A 22061-nucleotide genomic window follows, 5' to 3' on the forward strand; every position below is an offset into this window, starting at 1 on the left:
TAAGTACTGTGACAGTTAGAAGACGTCTGTGTGAAGCTAATCTATTTTCAAGAATCCCCCGCAAAGTCCCTCTGTTAAAAAAAAGGCATGTGCAGAAGAGGTTACAATTTGCCAAAGAACACATCAACTGGCCTAAAGAGAAATGGAGGAACATTTTGTGGACTGATGAGAGTAAAATTGTTCTTCTTGGGTCCAAGGGCCACAGGCAGTTTGTGAGACGACCCCCAAACTCTGAATTCAAGCCACAGTACACAGTGAAGACAGTGAAGCATGGAGGTGCAAGCATCATGATATGGGCATGTTTCTCCTACTATGGTGTTGGGCCTATTTATCGCATACCAGGGATCATGGATCAGTTTGCATATGTTAAAATACTTGAAGAGGTCATGTTGCCCTATGCTGAAGAGGACATGCCCTTGAAATGGTTGTTTCAACAAGACAATGACCCAAAACACACTAGTAAACGGGCAAAGTCTTGGTTCCAAACCAACAAAATTAATGTTATGGAGTGGCCAGCCCAATCTCCAGACCTTAATCCAATTGAGAACTTGTGGGGTGATATCAAAAATGCTGTTTCTGAAGCAAAACCAAGAAATGTGAATGAATTGTGGAATGTTGTTAAAGAATCATGGAGTGGAATAACAGCTGAGAGGTGCCACAAGTTGGTTGACTCCATGCCACACAGATGTCAAGCAGTTTTAAAAAACTGTGGTCATACAACTAAATATTAGTTTAGTGATTCACAGGATTGCTAAATCCCAGAAAAAAAAAATGTTTGTACAAAATAGTTTTGAGTTTGTACAGTCAAAGGTAGACACTGCTATTTTTTTGAACACACCCCTTTCAACTAATTGCCCAATTGCACAGCCTTAAGAGCGTGCATATCATGAATGCTGGGTCTTGTTTGTTTTCTGACAATCTACTGAACCTACTGGTAACTTGTTTGCCACGTAGCAATAAAAAATATACTAAAAACCTTGATTATTCTGGTTAGTCACATTGTACTGCTATTATTTTGAACAATACTGTATATATAATTGTAATATGGTGCAATATTTTTGACTTTTTCTATTTTAATATATATTCAAATGTAAGTATGACATCATAATTCAGAAATCATTGTAAAGGGTTGAAATTCAAGTAATTTTTCAAGTAATCCATAATTATCAATACTAAAGCTGTGCTGCTTAATATTTTTATGGGAACTGTGAAATATTATTTGATGAATATACAGTTCATAAGAACAGCATTTACTTGAAAAATAAATCCTTTGTAGCATTATACATTTCTTAATTGTGATCAATATAAGGCACCCTTGCTGAATAAAAGTACGACCCCAAACCTATGAACAGCCCTGTATAAAATAATAAACCATTTAACAATTACACAATTAATAATATAAAAGTACATATGAATACAAAAACTAAATAACATTTACATTTAAACAAGTAAACATTTATCAGTTAATATTTCAAATAGGTATTTAGTATGATTTAGCTTTAGTATGATGACAAATAAAAGCTAATTATTTAATTTTGCATAGATTATGTGTCATCAAAATGGGTCTCTATGCAAGAAAGTATATAGTTGCCTATATGTATATAAGAAGGTTCATCACAAGGGGTTAAAACGTTAACACAATAAAACTAATATTACTGATGTAAGTTTTTAAAGATGTGTTACTTATTCTTTCAAATCAGTCAGGTTTATGGCCTAACAATAGACTGAACATGTTTAACTTAGGTGTGTGTCTGTTTATGAGCTAAAAGATTGAACTTTGAGAGTCAAAAGACATGCAGGTCTAGGGCTAAACATCTTTGGTTACTTTTCTACTTTCTGTTATTTGTCCTGTCCCACTCATAAAAAATGTTTTGCCTTTGTCCCACTTAGCAGCTAAACAAAGAGTCTGTAATTATTCCTTAAAATCGTTAATTTACCCATTATCCCCTCCCCACTTCACATCCATAATGAGACATAAACTCCGGCACACTAATCTACCCTGAGTTGAGCTCTGTTCCCCACAGTAACACCCCACCGGCCCGGACACTGGACCAGCTTCAGCACACAGCAGGTACGAGCACAGAGGTTAACCAAGGGATTCCAGAGGGAGCACAACAACCTCGGTCAAGCTGAGGCATCTTTTTTTTCTGGGCTTCATGGAAAAGTCTGTATGTGCCACAAACAGTTTAAACCTGGACCTTCTAATCCAGTGCAGACCTGAGGTGCATTTCCACCCGAAAGCCTGAGGAATTTCAGAGCTGATTATACAACAGCGCGTAACAGTTTCGAGAGAAAATTCAGGACATCGTTCGAGTCACAACAGGTGCGTATGCACTTGTTTTTTTATGCTCAAATGGTGAATCGTTTTTATTTAGTACATTTTTTTAATCTTATGTTGATTTGATTTTTATTGCATATGCTGCATAGACACTAAACATTTAATGCATAAATAATTTTCACTCAGAAATGGCTATTTACTAATTAACAGCAATAAACGGCAAATATTGAAGTACATTTGCATTGAATACTGAAGTACATTTGCATTGAAGTACACACAGAAATGTGAAGTAGAAAGACTCAAATAGTGCTTTCTTTGAAAACATATTCTAATAATCTTTATTTGCAACTTCTTTTTTCTTTTACAGTGATTCCAAAGCTCAGTATATTTGCATCTGTATGATATCCAATAGACTTGTGCTTTTAATCATTTGGATAAACACTTGCTAAAGCATTACATTAAATTTTATATTGGAATGCAATTGTTTTGTGATTGCAATGTAATTCTATTTTGATACATGCATAGCATGGGCTATTTAAATGTCTATAATAGCATTTTTGTATAAGGGTGTTTGACTAACGTACCTTATCTTTTTGTTCCCACAGATAGCATTTACAGCCGGCTTGCTCCTCAAGGCAGAACATTGGGTTATAAACTCTATTTATCACGTGAACTGTGTTACCTGTGTTATAATCTGTCGTTGTGGGCATCTGAGCCATGGCCTTTTCTGACCTGCTGGAGCAGGTTGGCGGCACGGGACGCTTCCAGATCCTGCATGTCACCCTGTTGAGCATGCCTATCCTAATGATGGCCAGCCATAACCTGCTGCAGAATTTTGTAGCCGCTGTCCCGCCGCACCACTGCGCCCCCCACGCCAACCTCTCAACGTTATCCATGGGTGCTGGAGACGTGCTACTGGCCACTGTGCCCCTGGGCCAAAATGGCAAACCGGAACGGTGCAGACGCTATGTACATCCTCAATGGCAGCTTCTGAGCAGCAATAGTTCAGAGAGCCTGTGGGACGAGGGTCTGGAAGAAATAGTGACGCAGAGTTGTGAAGATGGATGGCACTACAACGAGACAGAAATGAGCTCAACTATCATTACTGAGGTAAATGGTGAATGTCTACGAAAGGGTCTAGCATCATTTGTGCAATAATTTAATAAAGTAAAATACATTTGGGGCCACAGAACTCTTAGAAATAAAGTTTCCCAGAGGGAGTTCTTGCAGCAATGCCATAGAAGAACCATGTTGGTTTCCACAAAGAACCTTTTTAGAGATCAGGCCATAAAGTAATTTTTCTTTGTGTCCATATGTTTATGTTTTAAGAGTGTGCATGACTTTACCTGTGCAGAATGCTATATGCAAACAAAAGAAAGTAATAATGTTTTTCCCGTGTGTTTTTAATTGAATGTTTATTCTTTTTTAGTGGGATTTGGTTTGTGATCAGCGTGCCCTGAAGCAAATGAGTCAAACTACCTATATGGGAGGCGTCCTTGTGGGAGCTGTCATTTTTGGGGGACTTTCTGACAGGTTGTGACAAGTTTTACTATTAAATACAACAGCAGCATCAACAATACAATCATAATTTCCATTTTCTGATGCAGGTTTGGTCGGCGTTTTTTATTGCTGATCTCTAACCTGATGATGGCGGTTGGAGGAACGTGTGCTGCCTTCTCCACCTCCTTCACCATGTTTTGTGTTTTCCGCTTTTGCTGCGGCATGGCCCTGTCTGGTCTGGTGCTCAACTCCTTCTCTCTAAGTGAGTACAGTGAATAGCAGCTGAAAATAAGTGGTTCGCACCTGTTGTATGTGTAGAGAAAAAAGAAAAAAAACAAACATTGTATTTGGCGACATCTTGTGACATAAAGAGTCATTGTTGCTTCTCCTCAGTTGTGGAATGGATCCCAACAAATGTGAGGACTGTGGTGGGCACAGGAACGGGCTACTGCTACACCGCGGGCCAGCTGCTCCTGGCAGCCGTCGCTTACTCCATCAGAGACTGGCGCTGGCTCACACTGGCTGTGTCTCTGCCTTTCTATGTGTCCTTCCTCTACTCATGGTACATCTTCTGTTCCTGATGCTCCACTTTTAAAACAAGTCAAGTACATTACAGGTAGTGTCAGTATTTAGGGGTTCAGTTGCCTAAATCTGAAACCTAGAATGGCCAAGGAAGTGTCTTATGTCGTTGTAATCCTTAGCTCACACAGAACAAAACAAATGTCTCGAATTCAATCAGCACCTGTGTGAAAATGTAGGGTATTTTGGATTTTTGCGAAAAATTTACTTTTGCGAAGTATTACTAGGTTTTTCACCTGATCAGAACCAAACCAGTGTAGAAAGATTCTCTGGATAGTAAGTACCAATAATTATCAAAAATGTTTCTTTTTTTTTATATATCTTAAAGCACTTGAACCCCGGTAATGGTTGCTTGCAGCTATATTTATGCTACAACTTGTTTTTGGTTTAAATAACATTCAAAAGTTTGGGTCAGTAAGATTTAATGGTCCTTTGATATAGTAAAACAGTAAAAGGCATATTATAAAATATTGTGTCTTAAGTCGCTGGGATATATTTTTAGCAATAGCCAATAAAACATTGTATGGGTCAAAATTATTTTAAAAAAAATTATCCATTAGGATATTAAGTAAAGTTATTTGGTACGTTTTTTTTTATTTTTTATTGGTAATTTTCATGGCTAAAATTTTAAAAGGTGATTTTCGCAGTATTTTTATTTATTTGCATTCTCAGATTCCAGATTTTTCCAAATATTGTCCGATCCTAACAAACCATACATAAATTGAAAGCTTATTTATTCAGCTTTCAGCTGATGTTTAAATCTCAATTTAAATATATTGTCCCAAATAATAATTAAGTAACATTTATTTTTTAATTTACTATTTAATGTCGTTATTTAATTAATAATTTAAATAATTATTACTGTTTATAATTATAGATAAGTTCACTCAGCTAGAGAGGCCAAATAACAATTTACAAAAAAGCAATCCTCAACACATTACACCTCAACACATTTTTTTTTTTTTTAAAAAGGCTATTAAAAATTATATTACAAATTAAGAATTCATCCACATGGCCTATATTTGACACACATGTAGCCATATGAGATCTGATGCAGTGGATTCTAGACATGTTAGTATCATCTGCAGGTGGTTCTTAGAGTCTGCCCGTTGGCTGGTCCTGACCAAAAAACCAGAACAGGCGGTAAAAAACCTCAAAAAGGTGGCTCGCATAAATGGACGACGTGCAGAAGCCGACAAAATCAACCTTGAGGTATGATGTTATGGTCACAAAGTCCAATTCTCACTTTTAACTAACTAATAACTTTGACTTTTACTTGAATAAACTCATTATTAATGCTTATTAATAGTTAGTACTGTAGTTAAGTTTAGGTATTCATCAGGATTAGGGATGTAGAATATAGTATAGCAGAATATGTGCTTTAATAAACAGCCAATATGCTAATAATATGAATATTAATAAGCAACTAGTTAATAGTGAGAATTAGTCCCTTAACTAAAGTGTTACTGATGCTATGCATGACATATCAATTTCAGCATCATCCTGGTCTTTCAGAAAGTTTATTCTGTTGTGGTTGTGCATGCAGATGTTGCAAGATGCAATGAAGAAGGAGATGGCCTGTTCAAAGGGGTCTTACAGCGTTGTAGACCTCCTGCGCACATCCACAATGAGAACCACCACTGTGTGCCTCAGTGCAGTCTGGTCAGTCACTCAATCCTACCATTCCAGTCAATACCAACCAGCATATTAAAAAAAAACTACCACATTTGTGACCTTTCTACTGTTACATCTCAGGTTTTCAACCAGCTTCGCCTACTACGGCCTCTCCATGGATCTGGAGAAATTTGGGGTCAGCATTTATCTTATCCAGATCATCTTTGGAGCTGTGGATATACCAGCCAAAATCTTGGTTACGATATCCATGTGCATGTTAGGACGAAGACCATCTCAGTGTGGAGCTCTTGTACTGGCTGGCGTAATGATACTCATTAATCTTCTGGTGCCTTATGGTGAGGACTTGAGCCTGGCTGGCAGTAGAGGGCACAAATAATAAAAATGCATTCTCATTGTCACGTGGGGTCATTAGTTTTCAATACATGTTATTCGAGTTAGATCTGGAGGTTTGTCTGTCCTTCTATATCACAGAAATGGAGACCCTGGCGTTTCAAGTATCACATTCACATGGCTGATCATGTCCCTATGTATACGTGTTACTCTTGTTTTTGTGCATGTGCAGACCAGCAAGTGTTACGCACCAGTCTGGCAGTCATAGGGAAGGGCTGTCTGGCTGCGTCCTTCAGCTGCTGTTACCTGTACTCTGGAGAGCTGTATCCCACGGTCATCCGGTAATTAACTAGTGTCAGCGTCATCCTAAAAAAAAATATTAATTTCACTTGTCCACAAGGCCAAATCCATTGCACATTGGGGTTGGGGTAATAAAGAAATTAAATAATTCAAGAATTGAAATAGATTAAAGAGGAAAATGAAAAAGAAAGATTTTTTTTTTTTTTGTCAAGTAATCAATGTGAACTACTGCAATATTTTTTATAGTAGGCCTACATATGAGTAAGAGATTGGGTGGAATATTGTTGTCAAATCGTTGTCAAATATGGAATGTTTAGCTTACATCTTAGCTCACACTCTTTCAACTTTATAAGCTTAAAGTTCGGTAAATCCTTCCTGTCTTCTTTGAATTTGATTGAAGTACTTTTAGAACTCTAAGGCAGATCAGCCCAATAATGCATCTTTATAAACCTTTTGTCATCCTAACAACAAACAAAGCATTATCAAGAATATCAAATATTGGGAGAGATTATTTGTTCCATTTTTTAATTAGTGGGAGTGACATTTCCCCCTCTATATCTATGGTTACAGGCTTGGATTGTCCATCATTTTGCTTCTTTTTGACAAGCAATAACAAGATATGCAGAATCCCAATACTAATTTTCAGAGCAAGTGATGCTATTTTCTTCTATGTCCTCTCAGACAAAATGGAATGGGATGGGTGTCCATGATGGCTCGGTTTGGAGCAATGGTGGCCCCCATGGTGCTTCTTCTTGGGGAAGATTCCCCATGGCTACCTGGTCTTATCTACGGAGGAGCTCCAATCATCAGTGGGATCTTCGCCTTCTTTCTCCCGGAAACCCTTTCACAACCTTTGCCCGATACTATCCAGGATGTGGAAGACAGGTGAGCTATGTGCTAGTTTTATACGATCCACAAGACATGATGCAACTGATGTTGCAAGAGAGTGTTGCATCGAAAGTTAAAGTGTAAGGGACAGGATCGAAATGTCATGTGTAAATGAATAACCATAATATTGTTTTTTTACTCTTTCACTTATTACAGAGGTTTTGCATGGAAAAAAGACAAAAGATTAGCTGAAAAAGAAGATTTGGCCAAGAAGGATCCCAGTTGTGTCCACCTGAAAGAGTCTGTCTGAGACAACCACTTTACCTTGAACACAATTCTGGAACACACAAACAGAGATGATGATCATTGTCATACAGAAGATAACTTAGTATTAACATGATGGAAACTGCCAAAGGTTATGAAAGAGTTTACTTGTGTGTGTGTGTGTGTGTGTGTGTGTGTGTGTGTGTGTGTGTGTGTGTGTGTGTGTGTGTGTGTGTGTGTGTGTGTGTGTGTGTGTGTGTGTTTGTGTGTGTGTGTGTGTGTGTGTGTGTGTGTGTGTGTGTTTATTACATGAATGATGCAAATAAATAAAACAATAGACAACACAAATTGGAAAAGATTGGGATTTGTGCTTGTTATTTTAGTATTTATTAAATCTTTCATGTTTAGTCTTCTGTAAATTGCCTCGCATATAAATAAATATCCATTATTTTGTAGAACAATGTCATGTTTCTCTGTCATGCTTGTTGCAGCTTGCTGACACTTGGCACAATGGTTGATTACATAATTCCCGAAGGCAAATTCAATTATTTTATATGTAAGTATTAAGAAATTCAGTAAATAAATGAGTGAAATTTTCATATGTAGAAACCAAAGCTAGTTTGTCAAAAAACTACTTCTCAGTAATACACAAATGTTTGTGTTTATTGTTATTTCCTGCTATTTTTTTTGGTAGTGGTTTTATGTATGCTGGTTTCAGGAGTTGAAAAGAAATGTTTAAATAAGGGCAAACTATCATAAAATTATGTCTTTATTTTTTAAATTACAACATTTTGTTGTTGTAAAATGTAAAAATTTTCATTAATAAAAAAAAAACAAAAAACAAAAACAAAAGCATTATAACACTAAACTTTGTGTTCATTTAATTACCATGGTATTAAACCACAAAACACTTGATGACTGCAGCTTCTGTGAACCCCAGAAATGTGAAAATGGGCCCACTGTCACAGATTTATAAAAGCTTTTGTCTCGAGTAAAGAAGGGAATACAATAATACTGGGATACAAGTGTCAGCAATAATGAAAGTGGTTTTGAACAACTGAACTATGCCTTTCATGTGTAGATGAAAAATATGGTTTGTAAATCTTACTTCATTTTCTTGCCAAATCTGCACTGTCCTAATACAAGCATTAAAAATATAATTTACTTACTTTTTCAACGTTTCATGGTTTTGTGCTTCATAATTAAAATACTGTTTATGTATCTGAAAAGATAACATTTAGTTACAGGCTCCTGATGTTACAACTTACAATAAGTTACGCATGTTTTAAGCAAACTGTCTTTTCCTACCTAAGGCCGGAAATGCATAATATTTTATTTTTTTCAAGATTATGTCTAGGTATTTGCATATACTTCTACAGAAATGGATGAACTGAACTGAAAATTGTTAAAATTAGGACATTTATAACATTAAGAGGTGTTTATTTGTCTTTTGGCATGGGTATGCATGAAGCAATTCAAAATTCCCAGGTCCTGTGAATTTTGGTGCTGGCGTTTCCCTTAGTCCTTACTAGTTTAACAACGAATATCTCCTCATAGTATTTAGACAAGGATGTGAATGAATTACTTGCTCTATTGCGTCAGCTGGCACATGTTTTAAAAGGGTCATCAGGTTTTATAAAGCCAGAAGGTTATGAAAGAAGTAAATGATTGTTCAGACTATTTAACTTTCTCATGAGGAAGAAACAGTGTCACTGTTACATAACAAGTACACGAATTATGTTAATAAGGTATATCTGGTGTCGGTGCAAGATTATTTATTTTTACAGTCTAACTAAAAATTATTTACGCGCGAAAAAACTACAACTCCCATAAGCATGCGGATGTTACCCATGAGCGCTTGCTGCAGTCTAGCCGCATATTCCGGTGTGCCGTACTTCTTCCTGGTTATAACACATTCGATTTCAGAGCATCAAAATGTCTGGACTTCTGCGGGGAATCGCTCGGATCCGCACCGTTCCGGTTCTGCGGGGATCAACCGTCACCCAGCGAGCCAATATTGTTACGCGCCCGGCCAAGGATAAGTTTGGGCCCGCTGTGAGTATCCGTAGAGGGCTGGTTGTTTTCTATGGAGCTCGTGAAGGGCAGGCCATGATCTCCTTGGCATTCACTTTAAGGATAATTTCTGATGATTAGGAACATACAGTTATAAAATTCAGTTTTTTTTTTATATTATTATTTTAGTTTAGCTCTAATCCAGGTGTTGATTATTAATATATCATATCTGTAACGTTACTTCCTCATTATTTTTGGACTGGTTGAAACGGTAACGTAACGTTACGTTACTTAAAATGTTTTTGACCGATCGCGTTTGTACAGAAGTTGCACATCTCCAATTTATTTTCCTTTAAAAAGTGATTTAAAGGCAATAAAATACTCGTTTTAAATGTCATTTTGTTCATATTTCGTGCTATTTAAGAAACCGGCCATCACAGATCAGCTTCCGCTAAGAAAAATAGTGCATTATAAATCACCTGCTGTCAACACTTGTATAGTATTACTCAAATTCAAGTTAATATTTTATTTTTATATATTAATATTTCTCCAAATACAACATTTTCTGCTCAGCATGTCAAAATTAGTACTTTAGATCTCGAGGGCATTTATTTTTTTTTTATTACAGTTTGTTTTCTCAGTAGCCGTTTTGAGTCGTTAGATGGCACCAATTAGTTTGCTTTTATATCAGAAGACCGAGACTGCGGAGTGATAGCAGTGATAATAAAGTAGTACCTTTCCTTTGCCATGAACAGTAAGATAAAGCTCTAACCGCTCTTTGGTTCTTGTGTCTGTTTTCACAGGAGACAATAATTGGTCTGACCGTATTTTCTTTTACCATCCTGGGACCATCTGGGTGGGTTCTGGCCAACCTGGAAAACTACAAAAAGAAGGGAACTGCTGAGTCTGAGTGATCCACCGGTCATGGACTGAAAGCAGTTTGTCTGGTTTTATTGTTCTTAACACCTTGGGACCACCATCTCACAGACCTCCAGTTTACCTAAACACGGGAACCATTTCTCTCCTTAGAACCACACTGCGACCTCTCCTTGCAACCGTTTACTTTCCTCCAAACACTCCGGTCTTTGTTAGACTGAGCTGTGTGCTTTCTGTTACCGACTGTGTAATAACATGTAACTCATTATTAATTTCTCCTTAACTGGAGCTGTTACATTTAAAATAAACGCTTATTTTAATCTTAATTTCTCTGTTTTCCGTAACTTTTTTTTTTTAATACTGGAAAAATATATATTGCTTTTTGGTAGTTTACATGAGACAAGGCACCAGTAACAAACTCACATAGATAATTGATTTAATTGTTTGTGTGTGAAGTAGGTTGGCATTTTTAAATCTACCAATTAAATGAGTTCACTTAACCCAATAACTCTGAAGGCTTGCACATAAAATGTAAGATTAATGTTGATTAACGTAAATAATATTTTATGTAATGGCCTCAGAAGGCGACAAAAGAGTAAGTTCAATATAGAATGTTAATGTTAATGAAAAGTACATACTAAGGATGCTCAGATCAAAGACCATGTATCTATGATTAAAGAATCCATACTTGCCCAAAAAGCGCTTTAAAGCAGTAGAACTAACAGCCATATAACAAACCAATGATCAGATCAATATAACCAATTACAGTGAAGAACACTAGAGTAACATTGATTTTTACTCCACTACAAGGTATACAGTTAATATACATGTTCAGAGAGTCTCTCTTGCTTGTGACCGGTGGGCTCCTGGCCATAAATAAACTTTTTTTTTTCCTGATTATATTATAAGAACAACTTGGGAGTTGTGTCTGGTAGATGTTGGGCAGCTGAGAAATACAAGGACTAAAGAGTATATGCTCAAATTACCACACAAGTCACTTTTTATATTTTATAAAAATAAAAGTTTGCAATCATCCCTTACAAAAAATGGTTTTACTACAAATAAAACTAAAACTAAACAATCATGGTAACTATAGTTAAACAATGATAACCACAAATTAACCATGGTTTTGCTACGATAACCATATTTTAAACATGGCATTTGTTGTAAAACTGGTTATACCAATGATAATTATCAAAAAAATATATATATTATAATTACAATATTAATATAAAATATTATAAAATACAAAAAAAAAAAAACATATACAATTTAGTTTAGCCTCTCGGAAACGTTCTAAATTATTTAATGTTATAAATAATGTATGTGTTTGAGTGTGATACTTTTGTGTTTAGTAAATGAATCATATATGAGAACTTAGTTATTAATAATTATGCCAGATATCTCCCACCAACTTTTATGGGAGAAAATAAAAATTAATTCAACCCGTTCAGACAGGCAACCATTTTAATTATTCAGGTAACGAATCTCAGCCGGAAGTGGGTTGATCTCCAGCTGTTCCAATCAATCAGCTGACCGGAAATGACTGTTCAGCAGCAGGAACATGGCGGAGGAGCAACAGCTGGAGATCTCTCAAAAAGAGACTGATGGTGAGAAGTATTTTACTCTAACCTTTCCAGAACCAGTGTCGGTTTGTACATTCCGATGTTGTTTCGAGCTGTGTGAAGCGCGTAAGCTGATTGGATGAGTAGCTAGCGCTTTGCTAACCTGCTAACAACAACAGTAGCTGAAAGTCCATTAAAACATTTGTTTCAGTATATTAATAATATTCTATATACTGTCATTAGCGTTAGATAAACATCTAATTAATGAAAATGCTTCGAAGTGTGACACATAAGCGTTTTAAAAACACTGCACTGTGAAACTAATGTAAAAACACCATTACACTCCTGTTAACATCGATAATAATGTTTATGTCTGACCATGTTCAACTATGTTTTTAAGCAATTTTACACTTAATTGCGTTTGTTCTTTAACAGGGCTGAATTGCCTGGCACACGATGAAGCTGTTATTGCACAGCAAGATAAAATTCAACAAGAGGTAACTGTTGACTCATTCTGTTTTTGAAATGTTAAGTGATGCTTTACACGCACCTCGATCCTCTAGAATAAAAGGTCTTAATGCAGTGCATCCAACAAGTGATGTTTTTGCTTCGGTACATTTTAAATGTATTAAAATCAGTGTTGTTATAGTTTAACATCAAAAGTTAAAACCATTATTGTTTTTTATTATTATTTTAAATATTGTATATTTCATTGCAGCTAGATGCCAATGAAACTATTTTAATTTAGTTACTTAAGTAACTCAAGCAAAAATAAAAACTATACAAAAACTTTTTTTTGTTTTGATGAAAAATTGGAAGTTTCAGTCTTTAATCCATCCTGAATGTCTCTGTAGATAGCGACCAGTATTCCTCTGGTGTCAGAAAGACAGGAACTTTCTGTCCTTAAGCAACAATATGCTGACGATGACACCATTTACCAGCAGAAGATAAGAGTAAGTGAACCATTACGATAGAGAATGAATCTTAATGGAATGTTATGCACAAATGATCATGCACTTATCTTTGTCTTTTATCTCCGTTATCTAGTCACAAATCATAGAGCTAAGAGTGCATTAGTTTATTTATGCACAAATAAGTCCAAGCTTCCCCATCTCTGACTGTTCTTTATAACAATTTTAACTGTTTTGTCAACAGGACTTGCAGAAGAAGTACTCATCTATACGCAGAACACGGCCAGATGGGAACTGTTTCTACAGAGCCTTTGGTTTCTCACATCTGGAGTCTTTACTTGAAGACAGCAAAGAATTACATAGGTAACCACCTGCCAGCCAACTTTCAGCTGAAGTGAATGAACATTGTTTATTCTTTTGGTTGAAGAAATTATTTCTAATCTACAAAACTGAATATTAAATATGTTCTTAACAACACTGACTGTTTGACACCACGCACTGTTTTCACTTTGTGTTGACAGACAAACTTCTTGTTGCATCAAGTCTGTTAAGATCATTTATGTGAAAGTATGAGGAGAATAATGGTCTAAAGTAGCTTCTGTAACCTTTAAAACATTGCTTTATGTCTCTGTTTGGTTATGTTCACTTGGCAGGTTCAAGGCTATAGCTGCCAAGAGCAAACTGGATCTTGTGAGCCAAGGTTTCATGGAATTCACCATTGAAGATTTTCACAACACGGTAAGTCTTTAGATGGGTGTGAACTCATTTGTTTCTGGCATGTTTTACATTTGTGGCAATGATTCTTTTAACTCTTTCTGATGCAACGTGTAGCTTTACATTTATTAAAAATCCATTTCAGAAGATGTACCTGTATGGGATGAAATTAGACTCAAAATGATTAATAGATGGAAGCAAAAATATCAATGTACTACATCAAATTTATATATGTATCTTACAAACCACAAACTAATGCCTTTGCATTTGATTCAGGATTAAATGATTGTACAGCGATTTGTACATAGACATGTTTGCAAATAAAAATGTTCTGTTCTGCATTAATATATCATAAATTGCTCATGCAAAAAGGAATCCATGCATATGTGGATCGGGTGACACGCAAGCATTAATTGACGTCTAGTTCGAGTCGATCTTGTTCGGTTCATTTGGATTTTGAGACTTCATTTTCGCAGTTTTCAGCATTTCACGCCCCCCCCACACACACACAACTACTAATGAACAAGGCCCAGTGCAATTCAGTAACGTACACGATTTGAAAAATGTGCGTCACTACTCTGAAACAAATGCTTTTCAACCGGTGTCTGCAGGGTTAAGAATAACATTAATGTGCAGGATTTTGTTCAAATAGAGACATTTGTGAACACAATGTTATAGTTTGTATTAAATCATAATTTATCATAAAATATCATAATTTGTGCATGTAGGGATTAAAATGTGCATTTGTGGATCAGGCAAGGCACGTGCATTTATTCACGTCTCTTCTGAATCTATTCTATTTGATTCATTTGAATTTATAAGCATATGCATGGATTCCTTTTTGCATGAGGAATTTATGATATTAATGCAGAACAGAACATTTTTATATGCAAACATGTCTGTATATGTACAAATCGCTGCACAATCGTTTAATCCCGAATCAAATTGAAAGGCATTTGTTTGTGGTTCGTAAGATACATGTATAAAATTGATGTAGTACATTTATATTTTTGCTTACATCTATTAATCATTTTGAGTCTAATTTTATCCCATATAGCTGTATCCATATTCCAGGATGACAACGACAAGATTCATTGGGCTCAAATTGTGAAATAGTGGTTCAGTGAGCAAGAGGAATCATTTTCACACATGAACTGGTTGTCATAGAGTCTTGGCATTAACCTCATTGAAAGTCTTTGGGATGTGATGGAGTCAGTTTTAAAGAAGGGGTTGAGTCTCCCATCATCAATACAAGATCTTGGGCAAATATGAATGCAACACTTGAGGGAAAAAAATTGTTGTGATGTTGCATAACGTTGTTGAAACAATGCCACAACGAAAGCACATTGGAATGACTTTAAGTATGGTTCAGGTCAGGACTCTGATGGCCAATCTTTCACAATTTAAGCCTAATGAAACTTGTCCTCGTCATTCTGGAATATGTACTTCTTCCGAAATGGTTGTTTAAGAAATAAAAAGCTACATACTGCATCAATTAGGTTTGAAAGAATTGTTCCCAAACATACAACATGCTAAACATGCTATATGCAGCATGCTATATTAATCACGGCAGTAAAGATTAAATCTGCAACTCGTTAGTATTTGCCTAATTACAATTTTGGCCAGATCGCTTATATACTACTAGTATTTATTAATATTTTAAAGTTTTATTTTAGTTGTAGTTTAATTTTTGTAGTTGATTTTGACTTTTTATTTTTTCACACACACACACACATTTCTATTTAGTTTAAATTCAGCTTAAGTAATTGTAGTACTTATTTCAGTTAGTTGCCAAGGCATCATTTCTAAAGGGGCAGCCCCGCTACACTTTTCATTCCAATATAATAACATTTTATGAACTCTGACCTGCGAATTTGTATTACGTGGAAGAACGATACATCACAGCACAACCTCTTAGTTGAATTAAAGCAACTTTAAAGCTGAAGGTTTCCAGCAGTTTTTGCATCACTTCATTTCACTTAACTTAATAGAAATCAGGTCAGTCCTGCTTCTTTGTTGTTGAGGATACAATTATGCATTAAAATGAGTTTAACATCTGAGATCTCAAAAAGAGATTTGCCTTTTTCTTTTTTTCCAGTCAGTAAAAATCTTAAACGAGTTATATTTATATTGAATTTCCTCTTGTCTTGTTCACTTCAGTTCATGGACCTGATTGAGACTTGTGATAAGCAAGCGTCTGTAGGTGAGCTGCTCGGCTCTATTAATGAGCAGAGCGTTTCCGATTATCTTGTCGTCTATCTGCGGCTGGTGACCTCTGGGTACCTGCAGAGAGAGGAAGACTTCTTCCAGCACTTCATAGAGGGCGGCCGCACCGTTCGAGAGTTTTGCCAACAGGTGACAGTCCTTTCTGGCTTCTCTCTTTGTTGCAATTTTGATGATGTGATTAATTTTCATCCAGTTCTTGTAGAGTAATCTGTTCTTCAGTGACTTTGCAACATTTTAAACCAGTGTATCATTCTGTTTTGGCCAGGAGGTGGAGCCCATGTCCAAAGAGAGTGACCACATTCACATCATAGCTCTGGCTCAGGCTTTAAACGTGTGCATCCAGGTGGAGTACATGGATCGAGGAGAGGGAGGAACAGTCAATCACCACATCTTCCCCGAAGACGGAGAGCCCAAGATTTTCCTTCTCTACAGACCGGGCCACTACGACATCCTGTACAAATAACAGATCTGCACCTTATTCTGCGAAGGCCTTGTCAGTTTCTGTGCTGTGGTTTTGACTCAACTCTAAATCTGTGAAATGTGAACACGTGAGCCCAGCACTCAACATTACAATTTCCTGTCAAAACCCCCTCAAGACTCTCAGAGAATTTTGGAGATTCTGTTATAACAAGCACTGGACATTTTACGGTTTTCTTTGAATAACCTGCATCACTTTTTTCAGTTGTATGTACAGTATATGGTTATTTCATTTAGTTGTGTGTTTTAGTTTTTTGGCTTGTTTCTTATAGTTGAAGACTGCCTGTCATTTATGATAGGGATGGAATTGCTTTACCATGTTTGGCTCTATTTGACTTTCATGAGAATAAAAAGAACTTGCAGTAGTCATAGTTTGGATAGCCATGTTACTGTTTTAATGTGTGTTTTAAAAAAAACATTCAAAACGGTGTGTCCATGCTGCAATTTAAGCAGGACATGTGCTGACAAAAACCAGCGTGGTTCCTCTCACAGAAGAGAGATGAAGGATCTTGCACCTACACCTTTAGACGGCAGCACTTCCACAGAGTCACAGAATGAAGGAGGGATGAATACATTCGGGTCCTCGATTCCTTCCACTAGGTCGAAGAAGCTACAGGAAGAAATGGGTTAACAAATTGTCTAACATCACACACACACACACACACACACACACACACTCATGTAAAGATGCCGTACTATTATGGCAAGATTTATATAAAAAAAAAAAAACAAAAAAAAACTTTTTTTTCATGCTTTAGGAAATCTTGTACAGCACTCATGAAGCACACATTTTGTTTATTTATGTGCATGTTATTCTTGGATGAAGATGGCTTTGATCAGAGGAAGAGGAAAGGCAATATAAACACAAGTAATTGGTTAAGAGAGTCACTGTTGCATAATCTGTTGTTCTTCATCGGAATATTACAAACGTGGTTAGGTTAAGGACAAGATTGAAGACTAGATTACAGAAGTATTATCCATGGGTTTTGGGTTTTAATGAAAAGCAGAGTTAAACATGGTTACAGGATTTGTATGGGACAGGCTAGCCCTACTTTATCTGACCAGTCTTCTTGACTAACCTTGTCATTATGGTTAATTCCCCTTTCTGTGTGAAATCCAGGGTGTAGAGAGGCACACAGCCAAACGCAGTGAAGGTCAGCAGGTAGCTTTCTGCAGAGAAAAGTCCAAAGAACATAAGCCAACTAGCAAGGGAAGTTAGAGAGCAAATTTTACATGGGTTTACTCAACCTGAAATAAGCAACAAAATAAATATATATATTAGCTTATTTCAGGTTGAGTAAACCCATGTAAATATATATATATATATATTGTGACGAGCACTCCCAGAGGAATCAGCGTCGCCCTGGAAACCAAAGCAAAACACCTGCATGTCCTTGTCACCGGCTGATCGGTCACAGCTGCTCCCCATCAGCCAGCACATTTAAAAGGAGCACATGTTACACTCAGAAGAGGTTCTTGAACCGAATGCAACGCTGGTCTAATTCCTCTCTCTTCACTCTACAGAAAGCAGCGCGTGACCGACAGCCCAGCCACTTTGGAGCACGTTTGGACACCCACTTTCACCTTAACTGGCACAGAAGAGCACACGGGAAGCACCTTTCATCAGGCATCACTGTGACAAATCCACCCTCCGGGGCTTTTGATTTCACATACCTCCTGTCGAGTGATTCTTCACCCCGTGACAATACACACACACACTTTTTTTACACAAAAAATTAATAAAAAAAAATATATATATATATATACACACACAGTACAGACCAAAAGTTTGGACACACCTTCTCATTCAAAGAGGTTTCTTTATTTTCATGACTATGAAAATAGTAGCTTGCTAATATAATGTAACAAAAATTTAACAATTGTTACATTTTTAACAATTTGTTTTACAGCCTGTGCTGGATGTTAAAAACCTGACTTAGATGCCTAATGCAGCACATTACCTTTTGTTTCCTCCACTGTTCCATTCCAGTTATTGACCAGCAGTCCTTGTCCTGGTAAAGAGCTGCTGCCCAAGACCATTTGATGCAGGAAATGGGCATCATGAGGAACCCCAATATGTCTGAATGGTTCCTTTAATGCTGTCTTAATACAAGTTTGGTTGTGGTAGTGGATCTCATAGCTGACTCCCTGTGGAGAGGAGAGCATACTCTCTGAGTCATATTAGCAAGTGTCAGCAACACAATGCCTAGTGATGAACTTTACAGTATTTATGTTTTGCTCTTTATACTTAAACCGTGGTACTTTACCTCTCTAAAGAGCAGAAGCCTGTCAACAAAGAAGGTCTGGTTGCCTTCCTTTCCAGCTGCTAGAACTCGGATATTCTGTCCATAGGCATCATAGGAGAATTTCTCAAAGACATGCAAGTGGTGCCCAGGGATGAACTGTGTTGGAACGAAAGCGAGAGAACATTGTCACATAACTCACAGTTAGCATTTGCATGAGGTAGTTTTCTGTAGAGATAAGCCAACTAGTGAAGGAAGTTAGAGAGCAAACTTTATATTGCTACATTCAGGCCAAAACAACAAGTCTCTCTGATGAATGAACTATTTTTTTTCTCCCCTTTACATAACAGTTTTATTTTCTTGTCAAGACGGCCCCGTACCGCAGTCAATGACCCCTCAAGCAAAGGTGGAGACTCTGGAAGTCAAGAGAGAGTGAAAAGGTTTATTTAGACTTCTCAAAAGATCAAAAGCAAGCATAAATTACTTTTTTTTCTGTTGTTTCAGCTGCTATATATATATATATATATATATATATATATATATATATAAGCTGCTAAAGCTCTATAAAGTTTACTATAATGTGCAGGCAAATGACAACAGGTCAGGATGTCTTACTGCAGGGTTCAGGCTTCTGTGCACAGCTGCTGAGAATCAGGCTCAGGCAAACTGGGATCAGAAAGAGGATCTTCATCGTAACTGTGGAGTGCTGACAAACAGGAGCCAGAGCAACTAGCAGCGGTGTTTCCAAGTCCGGCTCTTCTTATATCCTCAACTCCGGATCTTCATTCCATGTTTTCAGTTTCACTCACACTGGGCCTTCTGGGTATTTAGTCAGTGCTTTAGTTCAACACAAGTCGTAAAGATGGTCAGACAACTTAACAGTATGTAATACTAGGAAGTTTCAATTCTAATGTAAGTGTAAAATATAAAGAAGACTGGACATTTTGGAGTTCCTATACTAGAAATACTGTCAGGTGTCTCTGGAGATGATGGGAGACCGGTAAAACCTGAACTGGAGTAAAATTCCTCTTAGCCACATGATGAAGACTCAGCATATTATGATCTCAGATTTGTTTGCCACAGTTCAATGTTCAGGTGCTAGTCATATAATAATTTACAAGATCATCTGATGATATTAAACACTAGAATACGTTGTTGCACTTGGCAAATACTGTCAGTTTGGGATGACATTAAAGGGTGTTCCTGTTACAAAAAAATTTACATCCCGTATGTAACTTAAATACCTGTGCAGTTCCACTGCAGCATAAATCACATTCTGACTGCTGTCCATCTGAAGTTGACTGGGGTTAGTAAGGGTGAATCAAGCCTCAACATGTTGAACACATTTCAACGACTACACTAGGCCATATCAAAGACAACTCTTAAGGGTTAAGTGCTTCATTTATAGAGTTCTCATGTTCTCATGTACACACCTTTCCCTTTGACATACAGATTTATATAGTCTGGATTACTGTTTTGATTACTTCTTAACTACAGCCAAAGTACGACAAGCACGGCTCAACTGTCAGGAGATCCATGCAACTCATATGACCTGCGATGTGGCTTCTTTGATCACAGAAGCTGGAGACGGTTACTTATTGTTCGGTTCAAGAATAAATACATAGTTGAACATCATTTAGTCTGATATTTTCTTTCATTCAATCTTTTGCATTAAATGACCTGTAATTAAAGTTTATGTGAATTCTTGGCAGGATCAGAGCATTGTATTCAGGGTTTTGAGGCTGGAGTCACCTGATTTAGCACAGATCAGTCCCACACATTTTATTTCATTTACCGAATTATTACCCTGGACCTTTGAAGTTTTTAAAAAAAAAAAGCTTTTAAAAAAGCTCCAGGGCAGATCGTACTTGCACATTTTTGCGGCCTTGCTTATGGGTAGTCTAATTGCCATCTGCATTATGGGTATTTAAGTTTTGCCATTTTTTTGCCATAGCACTTTTTTTTGTTTTGTATCAATCAATTAAAAAATTTTGTTTGTTAATTATTATTATTAAAGGGTTATTTCATCCAAAATCCCAAATCACTCTTTTTAATGTTTGGAACATAAAAGAAGATATTATAATATCCAGTATGCTGGGAAAATATTTACTTTTGGATTTTTTTTTCCTACTTACAGTGGAAGTCAATGGGCATCCAAACTGTCTGGTTACCAACATTTTTCAAAATATTTTATTATGTGGTAAACAGAAAAAAGGAGCTCATACAGGTTTGGAACCACAATTTATCAAATAATTTTTATTTTTGGGTGAACCATCCCTTTAAAACAGTTCTTTGGTAAAATGGCTGTAAAACTGTCTAAATGGTTCTTTATGGTTCATAATTCCAGTACGTGGACTGCACAGCTCCATGTAAATGGCAAAGAGGCATGTAATACCAGGATAAAGCTGTCTGAAATCTTCTAAACTGTAATTCATTTTAATTAATAACATTATTTTTTATAATTAATTACTGATTATTGATTATTAAAGTGAATTTAACTGCTTTTATTATTATTATTATTATTATTATTATTATTTGCACACAAATCCAAACCTTTAAATAAAAACTATTCTGAAAGACTGATAGATTGTAAACATGAAAAGAAGTCCCATTTAATTTATATATATATATATATATATATATATATATATATATATATATATATATATATTTTTTTTTTTTTTTTTAATACATTACTACTATTTAATGACTGTCAGTGAAAAATATGCACCACAAAATGTAGTTATGGCATCAACCAGCAGCTAAAAAAGCGTTTTACAGATATTTAAATATCACTTCCTGTCACTTCAGTGTCCCTTCCTACTATCCTCCACAGAAATTCTAATGAAGTTTGGGAAAGGACTATCAGTTTTTCTGACCAATAGGAGATATAGTGAGTTTTCAGGTGCCACTAGTGGTCCAAATATGATACACTTCAACTGTAAACAACCTTGCATATTCTGAATGCTGGATGATACAGATAACATTGTTGCATTTGGCTTGAAAAAAATCTGGCTTGAGAATTTTTTTTTTTTTTCTCAGGTGTTGAAATAACCTGTTCACTGAGTGATTGATGTGTGCATTGCTTCATCACAGAGACACATGTGAACCATCAGATGCTGCACATCACATTTGCACATGCACCCTCTGCCTTGTTAAAGCAGATCGTGTGAAGCTGAAAGGAATTAAATTATTTCCTTACGGAATTAACTCCCCAAGCCAAAACTCAGGAGCTCACAGAAAACAGATACCATTCTGCCATGCAATAAAACAATAAAACTGATCTGGAAAAGAGATCTTCAAGGAGTGCAAACTCTGACTC

The 22061-nt window shown here is 36.4% G+C and overlaps 4 protein-coding genes across 4 annotated transcripts; 3 read left to right on the plus strand and 1 right to left on the minus strand.

Annotated features, from left to right (window-relative positions):
• Positions 1-1871: 1871 nt before the first annotated feature.
• LOC127941884 (solute carrier family 22 member 6-like) lies at positions 1872-8175 on the plus strand. The gene is made up of 11 exons (XM_052537331.1): positions 1872-2323; positions 2884-3388; positions 3708-3811; positions 3886-4040; positions 4172-4340; positions 5446-5569; positions 5904-6019; positions 6113-6327; positions 6555-6663; positions 7304-7507; positions 7667-8175. Exons 2-11 carry the CDS (start codon positions 2996-2998, stop codon positions 7758-7760), a joined length of 1683 nt encoding a protein of 560 aa, XP_052393291.1. The 5' UTR covers positions 1872-2323; positions 2884-2995; the 3' UTR covers positions 7761-8175.
• Positions 8176-9580: 1405 nt separating this feature from the next.
• LOC127941961 (cytochrome c oxidase subunit 8B, mitochondrial) lies at positions 9581-10929 on the plus strand. The gene is made up of 2 exons (XM_052537448.1): positions 9581-9769; positions 10531-10929. Exons 1-2 carry the CDS (start codon positions 9650-9652, stop codon positions 10639-10641), a joined length of 231 nt encoding a protein of 76 aa, XP_052393408.1. The 5' UTR covers positions 9581-9649; the 3' UTR covers positions 10642-10929.
• Positions 10930-12053: 1124 nt separating this feature from the next.
• Positions 12054-16861, plus strand: LOC127941959 (ubiquitin thioesterase OTUB1-like). The gene is made up of 7 exons (XM_052537446.1): positions 12054-12213; positions 12604-12665; positions 13023-13121; positions 13324-13442; positions 13733-13817; positions 15954-16148; positions 16285-16861. The coding sequence occupies exons 1-7, from the start codon at positions 12168-12170 to the stop codon at positions 16480-16482; spliced, it is 804 nt and encodes a 267-aa protein (XP_052393406.1). The 5' UTR covers positions 12054-12167; the 3' UTR covers positions 16483-16861.
• Positions 16862-16868: 7 nt separating this feature from the next.
• Positions 16869-19508, minus strand: LOC127941960 (ependymin). Its single transcript, XM_052537447.1, has 6 exons — positions 19355-19508; positions 19120-19154; positions 18764-18898; positions 18458-18644; positions 17576-17666; positions 16869-17106 (listed from the first exon to the last, which is right to left on the minus strand). The coding sequence occupies exons 1-6, from the start codon at positions 19428-19430 to the stop codon at positions 16983-16985; spliced, it is 648 nt and encodes a 215-aa protein (XP_052393407.1). The 5' UTR covers positions 19431-19508; the 3' UTR covers positions 16869-16982.
• Positions 19509-22061: the final 2553 nt, after the last annotated feature.

This window comes from Carassius gibelio, chromosome A21 (genome assembly GCF_023724105.1).
Source record: "Carassius gibelio isolate Cgi1373 ecotype wild population from Czech Republic chromosome A21, carGib1.2-hapl.c, whole genome shotgun sequence".
NCBI classification, from domain to species: domain Eukaryota; kingdom Metazoa; phylum Chordata; class Actinopteri; order Cypriniformes; family Cyprinidae; genus Carassius; species Carassius gibelio.